General features: G+C 46.0%; 1 protein-coding gene across 1 annotated transcript in view; it reads left to right on the top strand.

Annotated features, from left to right (window-relative positions):
• Positions 1-1,885: 1,885 nt before the first annotated feature.
• Positions 1,886-19,088, top strand: part of LOC120062099 (teneurin-2-like) — a 338,488-nt gene continuing 321,285 nt past the window's right edge. The window contains exon 1 of the mRNA XM_039011910.1: positions 1,886-2,132. Coding sequence (XP_038867838.1) covers positions 1,886-2,132 — 247 coding nt within the window. The remainder of the gene's footprint in view (positions 2,133-19,088) is intronic.

The raw sequence follows: 19,088 nt of genomic DNA, 5'->3' as shown, positions 1-19,088 counted from the left end.
GCTCAATTTCCAGTCTCATAGCAAACGGTCTGAATAAATTTGCCAACATTCTAAAAACTTGTTTTCGCTTTGTCATTACGGGCTATTGTGTGTAAATTGCTGAGGATTATTATTTTTTAAATCCATTTTAGAATGATGCTGTAACTTAACAAAATGTTTGAAAAGTGAGGGGGTCTGAGTACTTTCCAAAAGCAGGGAATTGGGTGTCTTTTGGGAGAGTGACGATGACTTAGCAGCAGCTGACTGTAGCGGGGTGCATAATTGGTGGCAGAAAAGTCAGGCGCAGGAGAGCAGAACTGGGTAATAACCGGAGATTTATTAAGCAAAACCAACGGCATCCAGAACAGCAAGATAAATGAGCACAAAAATAACCTGTCGTGCGCTCACGGGGAACGTGCAAAAACACTATAATAAACAATCCCACACAAAGACATGGGGGGAACAGAGGGTTAAATACACAAGTAATTGAGGGAATTGAAACCAGGTGTGAGGAAAAACAAGACAAAACACATGGAAAATGAAAAGTGGATCAATGATGGCTAGAAGACCGGCGACGCCGACCGCCGAGCGCCGCCCGAACAAGGAGAGGACCCGACTTCAGCGGAAGTCATGACAGTACCCCCCCTTGACGCATGGCTCCAGCAGCGCGCCGACGCCGGCCTCGGGGACGACCCGGAGGGCGAGGCGCAAGGCGGAGACGGTGGAACTCCCGCAGCATTGAAGTGTCCAACACGTCCTCCACTGGAACCCAGCACCTCTCCTCCGGACCGTACCCCTCCCACTCCACGAGATACTGAAGGCCCCTCGCCCGACGCCTCGAATCCAGTATAGAGCGAACGGAGTACACCGGGGCCCCCTCGATGTCCAGAGGGGCCGGGGGAACCTCCCACACCTCAGACTCCTGGAGTGGAACAGCCACCACCGGCCTGAGGAGAGACACATGGAACGGGAGCTGTAACCTATAACAAACCTCGTTCACTCTTCTCAGGACTTTAAATGGCCCCACAAACCACCGACCCAGCTTCCGGCGGGGCAGGAGGAGGGGAAGGCGGAGGGTCGAGAGCCAGGCCCGGTCGCCTCACTGCGGTGACGGTCTGCGCTGGCTTTCTAGCGCAGCACGGCCCGCTGGAGGTGAACATGGGCAGTGTCCCATGTCTCTTCCGCGTGCCTGAACCATAAGGTCTGACTCTTATGCCAAGGCGCCAGAACGGCTGGTACCCCAGTACGCACTGGAAGGGGGAGAGGTTAGTGGAGGAGTGGCGGAGCGAGTTCAGTGCCATCTCGGCCCAGGGCACGAACGCTGCCCACTCCCCCGGCCGATCCTGGCAATACGACCGCAGAAACCTGCCCACATCCTGGTTCACTCTCTCCACCTGCCCATTACTCTCGGGATGAAACCCCGAGGTAAGGCTGATCGAGACCCCCAGACGTTCCATGAACGCCATCCATACCGCCGAGCGCTGCCCGAACAAGGAGAGGACCCGACTTCGGCGGAAGTCGTGACACTGACTGAGCGTGACACGTCCATCTAGACTGGTCAACGACAGCACAGCACTGACAGTTCTTTCTGTCATCAGCAGAATATTGTCACTCTCTGTGTCCATTCTCTGGTGTTTTTAAATGTCCTTTAATAGAGACATTTTCCTATCTCCCAAAATATCTCGTTTCTACTTCCCAAAATGTATTTTACTGGTAATACTTAGATGACTCATATAATGGTAATACCTCTCTCTTTCATTAAATCTGACATTATTCTCCCCTTCTCTCATTTCCCCTAGGTGACTGAAGACGAGTCTGACTGCCACAACACTCTAGGAGGCCTCCAAACCTCCCTCTTCCCTGGCCCACCTCCCTGTCCCTCTATCTTCCTAACCACTCTCCCAGCATGGATCTAAAGGACCGTCGGGGGCAGCAGAACCAGCAGCGCTCCCTGACCAGGGCTCGGTGTGGTAAAGACCCCCAGAACACCGCATCTTCCCTGGACACAGAGGAGTGCCGCGTAACTACCCAGAAGTCCTACAGCTCCAGTGAGACGCTCAAGGCCTTCGACCACCACGACCAGAGGCTGGTCTACGGAGGCTGCACTGTGGCTGATCTGGTGCACCACAAGGTGGATGAGTACAACAGGCAAGGTGGGTGTCTGGACAGGGCCTCCGTGGACGGCTATGGTTACTCCCCATGTCCCGAACATGCATAGGGAAGTAGTTTGTAGTATATTTGGTAGCTAACTGGGGATACGCTACCCCTCGCCAGCAGCCAATAAAATTGCAGGGCACCAAATACAAAACAACAGAAATCTCATAAATCAAATTTCTCCAACATACAAGTATTAGGCACCATTTTAAAGATAAAATTCTCGTTAATCCAGCCACAGTGTCTGATTTCAAAAACGCTTTACAGCGAAAGCTCCACAAACGACTATGTTAGGTCACCACCAAGTCACAGATAAACCCAGCCATTTTTAACGCCAAAGAGAGGAGTCACAAAAAGCACAAATAGAGATAAAATTAATCACTAACCTTTGATGATCTTCATCAGATGACACTCATAGGACTTCATGTTACACAATACATGTATGTTTTGTTCGGTAATGTTTGCAGAGAGCCACATGAATTCACAGAAATACTCATAATAAATGTTGATGAAAATACAGCTATTATACATGACACTTTAGATGCACTTCTCCTTAATGCACCCGCTGTGTCAGATTTCAAAACAACTTTACGGAAAAAGCATAATCTGAGAACGGCGCTCAGAGCGCAAACCAGCCAGAGAAATATCCGCCATGTTGGGTAGTCAACATTATTCATATTATTCATATATAAATATTCACTTACGTTTGATGATCTGCATCAAAATGCACTCCCAGGAATCGCAGTTCCGCAATAAATGCATGTTTTGTTCGATAATGTCCATCATTTATGTCCATTTATGTCCAATAGCTTATTTTGTTAGGGCGTTTGGTAAACAATCCAAAGCCGATCTGGTCCATTCGGACGAAACGTTCAAAAAGTTACATGACAGGTCGAAGAAACTTGTCAAACTAAGTATAGAATCAATCTTCAGGATGTTTTTATCATAAAAGTGCAATACTGTTCCAACCGGAGAATTCCATTGTCTGTAGAATTGCACTGGAACGACAGCAACCTCTCAAGTGAAAGCGCATGAATGAAAACGAGGCTGTAGGCAGACCACTTAGTAAAACAGCTCCCATCCGGCCCCCCTTCACATGAGCAGCCTGAAACCACGTTCTAAAGACGGTTGACATCTAGTGGAAGCCTTAGGAAGTGAAAAATAACCCATATCCCACTGTGTATTCGATAGGGGTGAGTTCAAAAACTACAAACCTCAGACTTCACACTTCCTGTTTGGATTTTTTCTCAGGTTTTTGCCTGCCATATGAGTTCTGTTATACTCACAGACATCATTCAAACAGTTTTAGAAACTTCAGAGTGTTTTCTATCCAATACTAATAATAATATGCATATAGTAGCATCTGGGACTGAGTAGGAGGCAGTTCACTCTGGGCATGCTATTCATCCAAAAGTGAAAATGCTGCCCCCTATCCCAAACAAGATAACTAGATGTTGCATCTCTGGTTCCCTACCTCAGACAGAGAAACAAAGAGGGAGGGAAGAAGGGAGAGAGACAGAGAATCAGAGAGGGAGAGAGATACAGAGATGGAGAGAGACAGAGATGAGAGAAAGAGAGATAGAGAGAGGGAGAGAGGGATAGAGAGAGACATCGAGAGAGACTGGAAAGAGACTGGGGGAGATATAAAGACAGCGAGAGACAAAGGGACTCTGAGTCTAGACCATCTGAGTCTTTACCATCTGAGTCTAGACCATCTGAGTCTTTACCATCTGAGTCTATACCATCTGAGTCTAGACCATCTGAGTCTTTACCATCTGAGTCTAGACCATCTGAGTCTTTACCATCTGAGTCTAGGCCATCTGAGTCTTTACCATCTGAGTCTTTACCATCTGAGTCTTTACCATCTGAGTCTTTACCATCTGAGTCTAGACCATCTGAGTCTTTACCATCTGAGTCTAGACCATCTGAGTCTATACCATCTTAGTCTTTACCATCTTAGTCTTTACCATCTTAGTCTTTACCATCTTAGTCTTTACCATCTTAGTCTTTACCATCTGAGTCTTTACCATCTGAATCTTTACCATCTGAACCTTTACCATCTGAGTCTAGGCCATCTTAGTCTAGACCATCTGAGTCTATACCATCTGAGTCTAGGCCATCTGAGTCTTTACCATCTGAGTCTAGACCATCTGAGTCTTTACCATCTGAGTCTAGACCATCTGAGTCTAGGCCATCTGAGTCTAGGCCATCTGAGTCTAGGCCATCTGAGTCTTGGCCATCTTAGTCTTTACCATCTGAGTCTTTACCATCTGAGTCTTTACCATCTGAGTCTAGACCATCTGAGTCTTTACCATCTGAGTCTAGACCATCTGAGTCTTTACCATCTGAGTCTTTACCATCTGAGTCTTGACCATCTGAGTCTAGACCATCTGAGTCTAGACCATCTGAGTCTATACCATCTGAGTCTTTACCATCTTAGTATTTACCATCTTAGTCTTTACCATCTGCGTCTTTACCCTCTGAGTCTAGACCATCTGAGTCTTTACCATCTGAGTCTAGACCATCTGAGTCTTTACCATCTGAGTCTTGACCATCTGAGTCTAGACCATCTGAGTCTAGACCATCTGAGTCTATACCATCTGAGTCTTTACCATCTTAGTCTTTACCATCTTAGTCTTTACCATCTGCGTCTTTACCATCTGAGTCTAGACCATCTGAGTCTTTACCATCTGAGTCTAGACCATCTGAGTCTTTACCATCTGAGTCTAGACCATCTGAGTCTAGACCATCTGAGTCTAGGCCATCTGAGTCTAGGCCATCTGAGTCTAGGCCATCTTAGTCTTTACCATCTGAGTCTTTACCATCTGAGTCTTTACCATCTGAGTCTTTACCATCTGAGTCTTTACCATCTGAGTCTAGACCATCTGAGTCTAGGCCATCTGAGTCTATACCATTGATCTGTTCTAAATACTGTTTCCTTAGCTCTGACAGAGAGATAGGGGGGATAAGGAAAGGGAAAGGGGGATACCTAGTCAGTTGTTCAACTGAATGCATTCAGCTGAAGCGAGTCTTCCGCATTTAACCCAACCCCTCTGAATCAGAGAGGTGCGGGGGGCTGCCTTAATCAACAACCATGTCTTTGGCGTCCGGGGAACAGTGGGTTAACTGCCTTGCTCAGGAGGGAAGTAGGGAGAGCGGGAGGGTGATAGGGAGGGTGAGAGAGACTTGGAAGAGGCAGAGACTGGGAAGAGACAGACACTGGGAAGACACAGATACTGGGAAGAGACTGGGAAGAGACTTGGAAGAGACAGAGACTGGGAAGAGACAGATACTGGGAAGAGACTGGGAAGAGACTTGGACGAGACAGAGACTGGGAAGAGACTGGGAAGAGACAGTGACTGGGAAGAGACAGAGACTGGGAAGAGACAGAGACTGGGAAGAGACAGTGACTGGGAAGAGACAGAGACTGGGAAGAGACAGAGACTGGGAAGAGACTGGGAAGAGACAGTGACTGGGAGGAGACTGGGAAGAGACAGAGACTAGGAAGAGACTGGAACGACACTGGGAAGAGACAGAGACTGGGAAGAGACTGGGAAGAGACTGGGAAGAGACAGAGACTAGGAAGAGACTGGGACGACACTGGGAAGAGACTGGGAAGAGACTTGGACGAGACAGAGACTGGGAAGAGACTGGGAAGAGACAGTGACTGGGAAGAGAAAGAGACTGGGAAGAGACAGAGACTGGGAAGAGACAGAGACTGGGAAGAGACAGTGACTGGGAAGAGACAGAGACTGGGAAGAGACAGAGACTGGGAGGTAGGAAGAGACAGAGACTGGGAGGTAGGAAGAGACAGAGACTGGGAGGTAGGAAGAGACAGAGACTGGGAGGTAGGAAGAGACAGAGACTAGGAAGAGACGGGGACGACACTGGGAAGAGACTGGGAAGAGACAGAGACTGGGAAGAGACTGGGACGACACTGGGAAGAGACCGGGAAGAGACAGAGACTGGGAAGAGACAGAGACTGGGTAGAGACTGGGAAGAGACTGGGAAGAGACAGAGACTGGGAAGAGACAGAGACTGGGAAGAGACAGAGACTGGGAGGTAGGAAGAGACAGAGACTGGTAGGAAGATAGAGACAGACAGAGAAAAGGGAGCATTGATCTGCACTAACCTCTGTTTCCCTAGCTCAGACGGAGAGACATGGAGGGAGGAGAGAGAAAGACTACAGAATAGAAGAGATGGAATCGATCTGCACTAAGCTCTGTTTTCCTTGCCTTATAGGCAACGAGAGGGAGGGTTGAGAGAGAGAGTATGGGGAGAAAGAGAGTGAGGGTGAGAGAACGAACAGGAACACAGTAGACCACTGGTTGATTTGACTGGTCGATACCTCCTCCCCCTCAGCCTATCAAGTCTCTCCGTCCCCAGAGCCACAGATGCATCGTGGGTAGTGTGACCTCTGGAGACCAACAGTGTTGCTGCACCATATGTACTGTCACACCACGAAGAGAGAGAGAGAGAGAGAGAGAGAGAGAGAGAGAGAGAGAGAGAGAGAGAGAGAGAGAGAGAGAGAGAGAGAGAGGGGGGGGGGCGAGAGAGAGAGAGACAGAGAGAGAGAGAGAGACAGAGAGAGAGAGGGCGAGAGAGAGAGAGAGAGATGGAGAGAGAGAGAGAGAGAGAGAGATGGAGAAAGAGAGAGAGAGAGAGAGAGAGAGAGAGAGAGAGAGAGAGAGAGAGAGAGAGAGAGATGGAGAGAGAGAGAGAGAGATGGAGAAAGAGAGAGAGAGAGAGAGAGAGAGAGAGAGAGAGAGAGAGAGAGAGAGAGAGAGAGAGAGAGAGAGAGAGAGAGAGAGAGAGAGGGCGAGAGAGAGAGAGAGAGAGAGACAGAGAGAGAGAGAGAAAGTATTTATTTTAACTTGTGTGCTTTAACCATTTCTACATTGTTACAACACTGTGTATATATAATATAACATTTGTCTTTATTGTTTTGAAACTTCTGTATGTGTAATGTTTACTGTTAATTTGTATTGTTTATTTCACTTTTGTATAATATCTACCTCACTTGCTTTGGCAATGTTAACACATGTTTCCCATGCCAATAAAGCCCCTTGAATTGAATTGAATTGAAAGAGAGATGGAGAGAGAGAGAAAGAGAGAGAGAGAGAGAGAGAGAGAGAGAGAGAGAGAGAGAGAGAGAGAGAGAGAGAGAGAGAGAGAGAGAGAGAGAGAGAGAGAGATGGAGAGAGAGATGGAGAGAGAGAGAGAGAGAGAGAGAGAGAGAGAGAGAGAGAGAGAGAGAGAGAGAGAGAGAGAGAGATGGAGAGAGACAGAGAGAGAGAGGGCGAGAGAGAGAGAGAGAGAGAGGGCGAGAGAGATAAAGAGAGAGAGAGAGAGATTGAGAGAGACAGAGAGACAGAGAGAGCGAGAGGGCGAGAGAGAGCGAGAGAGAGAGAGAGAGAGAGAGAGAGAGAGAGAGAGAGAGAGAGAGATGGAGAGAGAGAGAGAGCGAGAGGGCGAGAGAGAGCGAGAGAGAGAGAGAGAGAGAGAGAGAGAGAGAGAGAGAGAGAGAGAGAGAGAGAGATGGAGAGAGAGAGAGGGCGAGAGAGAGAGAGAGAGAGAGAGAGAGAGAGAGAGAGAGAGAGAGAGAGAGAGAGAGAGAGAGAGAGACAGAGAGAGCGAGAGAGAGCGAGAGAGAGAGAGAGATCATGATGGGTTCATGAGGCATCACAACCAAAGGAACTGCAAATATTAAGAAATGCTATACATCAGTGGTCACCAACGTTTTCTGAGTCAAGATCACTTTCTGATTTAAAATGCAAGTCGAGATCTACCGATCTGAATTTTTATTAACGTGACTTAAAAAATGTAAGCCTATGCAACATTAACCAATTAAAAACAGTTCAGTAGCAATGAGGTTTGTGCAGTAAGCTATAGGCCCAATACATTATCAACACATACTGGCTTTGCTTTGTTGTTCGGGTGTTTTTTAAATTATTTTTCAAAATTTGAGGTGGGCTATATGATCACACCGGTAATAGATCCATTGTTGTATTACTTGTAAGGCACAGCTGAGTGAGCATACATTTAAATAATTAGCTTTATATTTTACTGGGCTGATGGTGCCTGCTTCTGATGGTCAGTCTCAGCGGAGGGAGAGAGCAGCAGACTGATGGTCAGTCTGAGCGGAGGGAGAGAGCAGCAGACTGATGGTCAGTCTGAGCGGAGGGAGAGAGCAGCAGACTGATGGTCAGTCTGAACGGAGGGAGAGAGCAGCAGACTGAAGGTCAGTCTCAGCAGAGGGAGAGAGCAGCAGACTGAGGTTGAGTCTCAGCAGAGGGAGAGAGCAGCAGACTGATGGTCAGTCTCAGCAGAGGGAGAGAGCAGCAGACTGAGGGTCAGTCTCAGCAGAGGGAGAGAGCAGCAGACTGAGGTTGAGTCTCAGCAGAGGGAGAGAGCAGCAGATTGAGGGTCAGTCTCAGCGGAGGGAGAGAGCAGCAGACTGAGGGTCAGTCTCAGCGGAGGGAGAGAGCAGCAGACTGAGGGTCAGTCTCAGCGGAGGGAGAGAGCAGCAGACTGAGGGTCCGTCTCAGCGGAGGGAGAGAGCAGCAGACTGAGGGTCAGTCTCAGCAGAGGGAGAGAGCAGCAGACTGAGGGTCAGTCTCAGCGGAGGGAGAGAGCAGCAGACTGAGGGTCCGTCTCAGCGGAGGGAGAGAGCAGCAGACTGAGGGTCCGCCTCTCAACATCCCTCCACTCTCCCTGTCCTCCACACTGACCAAAAAGGGTCACCGTCTTCCAGCTGATGGCGAAAGTCGAGTCGCACCTCATTAGTTCTGCCTCATGCTCAAGTTCATGTTGTTACTCCTATGAACAGAGAAAGTGAAATATTCCTCTACATGAACATTTGTGGCCTGCTGGAGGTAATTTTGCAGGGCTCTGGCAGTGCTCCTCCTGCTCAAAGGCGGAGGTAGCGGTCCTGCAGCTGGGTTGTTGACCTCCTACGGCCTCCTCCACGTCTCCTGATGTACTGGCCTGTCTCCTGGTAGCGCCTCCATGCTCTGGACACTACGCTGACAGACACAGCAAACCTTCTTGCCACAGATCGCATTGATGTGCCATCCTGGATGAGCTGCACTACCTGAGCCACTTGTGTGGGTTGTAGACTCCGTCTCATGCTACCACTAGAGTGAGAGCACCGCCAGCATTCAAAAGTGACCAAAACATCAGCCAGGAAGCATAGGAACTGAGAAGTGGTCTGTGGTCACCACCTGCAGAATCACTCTTTTATTGGGGGTGTCTTGCTAAGTGCCTATAATTTCCACCTTTTGTCTATTCCATTTGCACAACAGCATGTGAAATTTATTGTCAATCAGTGTTGCTTCCTAAGTGGACAGTTTGATTTCACAGAAGTTTGATTGACTTGGAGTTACATTGTGTTGTTTAAGTGTTCCCTTTATTTTTTTGAGCAGTGTATATATGGGGGATACAACCATCCCAGCTTATGCGGCTAGAGGCGAGTTTTGATATTTCAGCTGACCTTTAGACTATTAGTTATTCATGAGCCTGCAAAATATTAGCTTTGATGAAAATATAATGATGTTATTTTTACACCACAAGAAAAGACCAAACTGCTGGTGAACTTTCTAGGTCTGTCAAAGCAACGCTGACACAGTACACTGTTCACATGACTAGAACTGATCGTCCTAGTTCTCACAGTTGCACAAAATGGATCTGTCTGTGCTTGTATCACTGGGTAGGCGTGAGACTGATGGGTGTGAGGCCCTTTCAGCTGAACATTGGCTGAATGGGTGCTGGTTGTCACTGCTCATCAAATCCATTGACTGGCCTGGTGAGAGGCAGAGATCCAATCTCTCCTTCTCTAGTTTAACTCCTTCTCTCCATCTTCCTCACACCTCTTTTCGTATTTAAATGTTCTCCACGTCAGGCTCTCACTTCTCTTCCTCTCTTTCCTCTCATTCTCTCCTCCCTCTCTTGCACGCACTACCCTTCTCCTCTCTTTCCTCTCCCTCCCTCCTCCCCCGCTACCCTCCTCCTCCTCTCGCCCCTCTTCCTCTCTTTCCTCTCCCTCCCTCCTCCCCGGCTACCCTCCTCCTCTCGCCCCTCTTCCTCTCTTTCCTCTCCTTCCCTCCTCCCCCGCTACCCTCCTCCTCTCGCCCCTCTTCCTCTCTTTCCTCTCCTTCCCTCCTCCCCCGCTACCCTCCTCCTCTCGCCCCTCTTCCTCTCTTTCCTCTCCCTCCCTCCTCCCCTGCTACCCTTCTCCACTCGCTCCTCTTCCTCTCACTCTTTTCATTTCGACCTTTGCTTCCTGTTCTTTCCTCCACTTCTCTAGTTCTCCATAGTAGTCTATATTAGTGTGGAGGTTTCTGTCAGTCTGCCAAAACCCCATGTTCAATTCACAGTATCCACAGGGATACCCCCAGGTGCTCAGTTGGCAAAGCCCCCCCAGATGTGTTCAGTCTCTACATGCCTATACCTGTAGCCACAGTGTTCTACTCTCCCTCAGGTGGCTACACACACACACACACACATCCATGCCAACACAGACAGACACAGACAGACACAGACAGACAGACAGACAGACAGACAGACAGACAGACAGACAGACAGACAGACAGACAGACAGACAGACAGACAGACAGACAGACAGACAGACAGACAGACAGACAGACAGACAGACAGACAGACAGACAGACAGACAGACAGACAGACAGACAGACAGACAGACAGACAGACAGACAGACAGAGGAGATGCTGACTTCAGAGCTTTTAATCCAAAATAAAATGTATTTCCTCAGAAAGACAGCGTACTGTAGTGTGGATATAAATATGACAGTGTGGTTAATGTGTGTTTAGTGTAGCTGAACCTGTGTGTGTGTGTGTGTGTGTGTGTGTGTGTGTGTGTGTGTGTGTGTGTGTGTGTGTGTGTGTGTGTGTGTGTGTGTGTGTGTGTGTGTGTGTGTGTGTGTGTGTGTGTGTGTGTACGTGTACGTGTGCGTACGTGTACGTGTGTGTGTGTAGTTAATATATGTTTACTGTGCAGCTGACCCTGTTGACTGTTCTGGCAGCTCTCTGATTAATGAGAGAGATTGTAAATGTCACATCTATCAACGTGTGGTTCTAACAGCAGAACAGACCAGATCAGCCTGGGCTTCTCTTCTCCTCTACCAGACAGTAATTAAACAAGCTACAGAAGGCCACACAGAGGATGACAGGATGGATGGAGAGAGAGAGAGAGGGAGAGGAAGAGGTGTAGAAACAGAGAAATAGAAAGAGGGAGGGAGAAATGGAGAAACACACACACATGCAAGCACTCACATACATGAAGAAGCACACAAACACACCCGATGAGTGACTGGACCACTAATATCACATCTGTTCAAGAGTAGGAGAGACAGAGAGAGAGAGAGAGAACGGTAACATATGTTTCCCATGCCAATAAAGCCCCTTTGAATTGAATTCACTTGAAAGAGAGCGGGACAGAGTAGAGGGAGAAAGAGAGAGAGGTAGGAGAGCTTACACAGGCCTCAACCACTATCCCTAGGGTGGCTGGTCTGTTTGGAGATGGATTACAAAGAGAAAGAGAGAGAGAGAGAGAGAGAGAGAGAGAGAGAGAGAGAGAGAGAGAGAGAGAGAGAGAGAGAGAGATAGAGAGAGAGAGGGAGAGCAGAGCAGAGCAGAGGGAATATAAAGCTCCTCATTAGTGGTGTCAGAAGGGAACAGAAAAGAGCTCAGAATACCTCTAGTGCCTGTGATAAACTGTCCCTACTACACACTGGGAGAGGAGAGGGCCTAGGGCTGGGCATGCTAGGTGAGAGAAGGAGTTGTTTGTGCAGGGTTGGGGGGTAACAGATTACATGTAAAAAAAAACATCATGTAACTGTAATCGGTTACATTACCAACTGAAATATTTTAATCAGATTACAGATACTTTGAAAAACTAGATCATTACTTATTGGATTACTTTTAAATTCAGAAAGAATGTTTATGTTTTCTCAATGACATTCAATTCAGCATTGAAAAAAGTCACATGTTTAAGTTTGTTCCACTATGAGACCAATATGATGACACACCAAAAGTAACCAAAAGTAATCATATTTCATTACTGCGTTTGGGTATTCCAAAAGTTAGCTTACTGATTACTGTTTTGGATACTTAACTACCAACTGGGCACAAACTGGTTAAACCAATGTTGTTTCTATGTAACTTGTCAACGTATTGTGACATGGAATCTACGTGGAAAATACATTGAATTTGAAAAAAATCGACTGTTATTTTGAGGGTTTTAACATTTAATTTACCAAGGACTACTTCATATCTGTACTCCACACATACAATTATATGTAAGATCCCTCAGTCAGGCAGTGAATTTCAAACACAGATTCTACCGCAAAGACCAGGGAGGATATCTACCGTCTCGCCAAAAAAGGCACCTATTGGTAGATGGGTAAAAATGAAAAAAGCAGACATTGAATATCCCTTTGAGCATGGTGAAGTTATTAATTATACTTTGGATGGTGTATCAATACACCCAGTCATTACAAAGACAACATTGTAGTTACTCCACAATACTAACCTAATTGACAGAGTGAAAAGAATGAAGCCTGTACAGAATAAAACTATTCCAAAACGTGCATCCTGTTTGCAACAAGGCACTAAAGTAGTACTGCAAAAAAATGTGGCAATCAATTACAATTTTGTCCTGAATGCAAAGCGTTACGTTTGGGGCACATCCAATACAACACATTATCAATCTCCATATTTTCAATCATAGTGGTAGCTGCATCATGTTATGGGTATACTTGTAATCGTTAAGGACTGGGGAGTTTTCAGGATAAAAAAGAAACAGAATGGACCTAAGCATATGCAAAATCCTAGAGGAAAACCTGATTCAGTCTGCTTTCCAGAGAGATGAGTTCACCTTTCAGCAGGACAATAATCTAAAGCACAAGGCCAACTCTACACTGGAGTTGCTTACCAAGAAGACAGTGAATGTTCCTGAGTGGCCAAGTTACAGTTTTGACTTAAATGTACTTAAAATCTATGGTGAAACCTGAAAATGGTTGTCTAGCAATGATCAATAACTAATTTGAGACCAAAACATGAATTTAATCCATTTTGAAACTGAATCTATTCTATTGAATCTATTCAGGGTCTGAATACTTTCTGAGGGCACTGTACATCTCCTTCAAATGTTGATGTTTGGTTGCGTTGACAACCAAACACAATTCAATATCACCTTTTCAATACGATAAATAGCCGAACAACTTGTCGAAAAGTTAACAAATTATATGATTCACTTCTCCATTTCAACCAAAAATAAAAGTTAATAGGATTAAGCCAATGGCTCAGAACTCCTTTAAATATTTATTGTCAACCAAACACAATTCAAAATAACCTTTGTAAGACAGTCAATACGTTAATTTTAAAGCTATTTTACAAAGTAATGTAAAGTATTTATTCAACCATAAAATGAGTAAAATATTAATTTCTAAATGTTAAGGTTTCTCTAAATATACATTTCTTATGTAATCATAGAAAGTATGAATGTTCAGGGTCGCAGGTCTGTGGAAATCTTCACAATTGCTATAATAATCTGGACAGATTCTCAAACGGCATTGATCATTGGCACCATGTATTTCAACATAATCTCAACTAACTGCGATCCAGATAATTTGGTTGTGCTATTAAATGAAGCACAGTTGTTGTATAAATAAGCTAAATATCTGATATCGTATTCCCAGTAACAAGTCTCTCACCGTTGCCGCCTGCTATAGACCACCCTCTGCCCCCAGCTGTGCTCTGGACACCATATGTGAACTGATTGCCACCCATCTATCTTCAAAGCTCGTGCTGCTAGGTGACCTAAACTGGGACATGCTTAACACCCCAGACATCCTACAATCTAAGCTTGATGCCCTCAATCTCACACAAATGATCAATGAACCTACCAGGTACCACCCCAAAGCCGTAAACACGGGCACCCTCATAGATATCATCCTAACCAACTTGCCCTCTAAATACACCTCTGCTGTTTTCAACCAAGATCTCAGCGATCACTGCCTCATTGCCTGCATCTGTAATGGGTCAGCGGTCAAACGACCTCCAGTCATCACTGTCAAACGTTCCCTGAAAGACTTCAGCGAGCAGGCCTTTCTAACCCAGTCATCCCGGGTATCCTGGAAGGATATTGACCTCATCCCGTCAGTAGAGGATGCCTGGTTATTATTTTTAAATGCCTTCCTCACCATCTTAAATAAGCATGCCCCTTTCAAGAAATGTAGAACCAGGAACAGATATAGCCCTTGGTTCTCTCCAGACCTGTCTGCCCTTAACCAACAGAAAAATATCCTATGGCGTTCTGCATTAGCATCGAACAGCCCCCGTGATATGCAACTTTTCAGGGAAGTTAGAAACCAATATACACAGGCAGTTAGAAAAGCCAAGGCTAGCTTTTTCAAGCAGAAATTTGCTTCCAGCAACACAAACTTAAAATTTTTCTACTGTATTTTTGACTGTATGTTTGTTTTACTCCATGTGTAACTCTGTGTTGTTGTATGTGTCGAACTGCTTTGCTTTATCTTGGCCAGGTCGCAGTTATAAATGAGAACTTGTTCTCAACTTGCCTACCTGGTTAAATAAAGGTGAAAAAAATGAAATTTGAACTTTGTGTAGTATTACGTGGTTGAAGGTGGAGTGATAACACTTTTACGTGACAACAAAACCATAAATCAGACATTAATTTCCATTCGAAGTTGGTTGTGCTTTTAGATGGTTGAAAGCATAGCGATAACATATTGGGAATTCAACAAACTTTTGGATGTTTTCTTTTTAGTGGGTGAAAAGAGGTTGGAATTGTATTGATCAACGTACGTATCTATCAAATATCAGCCAATTCTCCACGTGGTATGATCTGGTGTATCCAGTGACTGTCTGTTGGTTTACATCCCCATCCCCGTTCGCAGAAGAAGAAGCTACTTTCTCTGGGGTCCACAAAAAAACACAAAACATGACAAGTAACAAAACACTGATAGACAAGGACAGTAACGCTGAAACGGATTATTATATTTTACCTACCCAGCCCTGTGTGTGCGTGTGTGTGTGTGTGTGTGTGTGTGTGTGTGTGTGTGTGTGTGTGTGTGTGTGTGTGTGTGTGTGTGTGTGTGTGTGTGTGTGTGTGTGTGTGTGTGTGTGTGTGTGTGGCCTATGCCATAGCCAGTGTTAAATATATAGCTTGTGCCTTCACAGCTGAGACAGGATTTGACAAAGTATTAAGTGGGCGACTCAGCTCTGAGACTGAGACTGAACTGGAGTGCACATCACAAACACACACAATAGTTTGCACTCAGCAGAAAAACCCTTGTTTATTCTCTCTCTCTCTCTCTCCCACCCTCCCGACACCATTATATCTCCCTCTCTCTCTCTCCCACCCTCCCGACACCATTCTATCTCCCTCTCTCTCTCCCACCCTCCCGACACCATTCTATCTCCCTCTCTCTCCCACCCTCCCTACACCATTCTCTCCCCCTCTCTCTCTCCCACCCTCCCGACACCATTATATCTCCCTCTCTCTCTCTCCCACCCTCCCGACACCATTATATCTCCCTCTCTCTCTCCCACCCTCCCGACACCATTCTATCTCCCCCTCTCTCTCCCACCCTCCCGACACCATTCTATCTCCCTCTCTCTCCCACCCTCCCTACACCATTCTCTCCCCCTCTCTCTCTCCCACCCTCCCTACACCATTCTATCTCCCTCTCTCTCTCTCCCACCCTCCCTACACCATTATATCTCCCTCTCTCTCTCCCACCCTCCCGACACCATTATATCTCCCTCTCTCTCCCACCCTCCCGACACCATTCTATCTCCCTCTCTCTCCCACCCTCCCTACACCATTCTCTCCCCCTCTCTCTCTCCCACCCTCCCTACACCATTCTCTCCCCCTCTCTCTCTCCCACCCTCCCTACACCATTATATCTCCCTCTCTCTCTCCCACCCTCCCGACACCATTCTCTCTCCCTCTCTCTCTCCCACCCTCCCTACACCATTCTATCTCCCACCCTCCCTACACCATTCTATCTCCCTCTCTCTCTCTCCCACCCTCCCCACACCATTATATCTCCCTCTCTCTCTCTCCCACCCTCCCTACACCGTTCTATCTCCCTCTCTCTCTCGCACTCTCCCGACACCATTATATCTCCCTCTCTCTCTTTCCCACCCTCCCTACACCGTTCTATCTCCCTCTCTCCCTCTCACCCTCCCTACACCATTCTCTCTCTCTCTCCCACCCTCCCTACATCATTCTCTCTCTCTCTCTCACCATCCCTACACCATTCTCTCTCTCTCCCACCCTCCCTACATCATTCTCTCTCTCTCCCACCCTCCCTACACCATGCTCTCTCCCTCTCACCCCGTTGCTTTTTTCTCTTATCTCCCTCTCTCTTCCCCTTCTCTCCCTCTATCTCTCTCTTTCCCGCTCTCTCTTTCTCTCTCCCTCTATCTCTCTCTCTCCCTCAATCCTCTCACTTTGAAGTGGTTATCAGTTGATGTACAGAAAAACAGAGAGAACATGGCCACATATTCTAAACCACCAACTAGGGCCTAGGGTTCCCTCTCTCCTCTTCCCTTCTCTTCTCTTCTCCTTCCCCTTTCCCCACAGCGCACACGCGCTGGCTTCTCAACATGGAGAGCAAGGATTAAGATTTGCTCTCTTCCTCTCTTCCCTCCATCTTCTTTCATTCTCCTCCGTTCATCCTTTCATCTTTGCCTATCTTCTTTTCTGTACTGTCCAACGTCCACTCTCTTTCATAACTCCCACCTCTCATATCTCCCCCCAAACTTTTTTCAAATGCTCTCCTCCCCTCTCCATCTTTGTTTATCCTCTGTTTCCAATTCTCTCACCATGTATGTCTCTTCTATCATTCATTCTCACTCCACTTCCTGGTAACATGTTTTCCTCTCCTCACACTGAAACAGGTCCTGGTAACATGTTTTCCTCTCCTCACACTGAAATAGGTCCTGGTAACATGTTTTCCTCTCCTCACACTGAAACAGGTCCTGGTAACATGTTTTCCTCTCCTCACACTGAAACAGGTCCTGGTAACATGTTTTCCTCTCCTCACACTGAAACAGGTCCTGGTAACATGTTTTCCTCTCCTCACACTGAAACAGGTCCTGGTAACATGTTTTCCGCTCCTCACACTGAAACAGGTCCTGGTAACATGTTTTCCGCTCCTCACACTGAAACATGTCCTGGTAACATGTTTTCCTCTTTTCACACTGAAACATGTCCTGGTAACATGTTTTCCTCTCCTCACACTGAAACAGGTCCTGGTAACATGTTTTCCTCTCCTCACACTGAAACAGGTCCTGGTAACATGTTTTCCTCTCCTCACACTGAAACAGGTCCTGGTAACATGTTTTCCTCTCCTCACACTGAAACAGGTCCTGGTAACATGTTTTCCGCTCCTCACACTGAAACAGGTCCTGGTAACATGTTTTCCTCTCCTCACACTGAAACAGGTCCTGGTAACATGTTTTCCTCTCCTCACACTGAAATGGGTCCTGGTAAGAATAGAACACAATGCAACTGGAACAATAGTTACGACGGGGCAACCTGCCGCTCACAGTTTCACTTCCTTCCTGTTCATGTGGTTTCCTCAACCTAGGAGCCAATCAGGTCACTGTTTCAGCTCCTCGGGCCATTCCGGGCTTGATTGTAGCAATTTCCCTCTCTAAAGTCTAGATAGGCTGGACCTGTAATGTGATAATGTAGGCCTACTCATATGCAGTGTTTTGAACACCATTCAGCATTAACAGTATGAAAGTCACAGTATGTGTATGTTAGCCATTTACGTGGTTGTTTGCGTACGTGTGTGTGTGTACGTCAAGTCATTCTGCATACTCAATTTGTCTAAAATGGATGTCAAACTGCTAACAAGCCTAAATGGGTTTTTAATGACAGGCTCCAAGACAAACCAGTCAACTCTATATACCACCTGACTTTCACTCTCTCTCTCCCTCTCTCTCTCTCTCAATTCAATTTAAGGGGCTTTATTGGCTTGGGAAACATATGTTAACATTGCCAAAGCAAGTGAACTAGATAATAAACAAAAGTGGTATTTCACCCGAAAGATATGGGAGTTTATCTAAACATTTCATTTGTTTTCTCTAATATCAGTCAAAAGACACACCTACTCCAGGGTTTTTCTTTATGTTCTACATTGTAGAATAATAGTAAAACCATCAAAACTATGAAATAACAAATATGGAATCATCTAGTAACCAAAAAGTTGAGATTCTTCAAAGTAGCCACCCTTTGACTTGATGACAGCTTTGCACACTCTTGGCATTCTCTCAACCAGCTTCACCTGGAATGCTTTTCCAACAGTCTTAACCTGTCTAGGACTGGGGTTCCGCTAGCGGAACCGCTCGCCAACAGCCAATGAAATTGCATGGCGCCAAATCCAATCAACAGAGATCTCATAATTCAATTTTCTCAAACATACAAATATTAGACACCATTTTAACGATAACATTCTCGTTAATCCAACCACAGTGTCCGATTTCAAAAAAGCTTATCGGCGAAAGCAGAACATATCATTATGTTAGGTCAGCAACTAGTCACAGAAAGCATACAGCGATTTTCCAACCAAAGAGAGGAGTCACAAAAAGCTGAAATATTGATGAAATCAATCACTAACCTTTGATATTCTTCATCAGATGATAGTCCCGGGACAACATGTTACACAATACATGTATGTTTTGTTCGATCAAGTTCATATTTATATCCAAAAACCTCAGTTTACATTTGGTTTTGCCTCCAAAACATCCTGTGAATTTGCACAGACCCACATCAAATCACAGAAATACTCATAATAAACATTGATAAAAGATACAAGTGTTATTCACAGATGTAAAGATATGCTTCTCCTTAATGCAACTGCTGTGTCAGATTTCAAAAAAACTTTACGGAAAAAGCA

The sequence above is a fragment of the Salvelinus namaycush genome, chromosome 17, assembly GCF_016432855.1.
Source record: "Salvelinus namaycush isolate Seneca chromosome 17, SaNama_1.0, whole genome shotgun sequence".
NCBI classification, from domain to species: Eukaryota; Metazoa; Chordata; class Actinopteri; order Salmoniformes; family Salmonidae; genus Salvelinus; species Salvelinus namaycush.
This window is presented reverse-complemented; position numbering and strand designations above follow the sequence as displayed.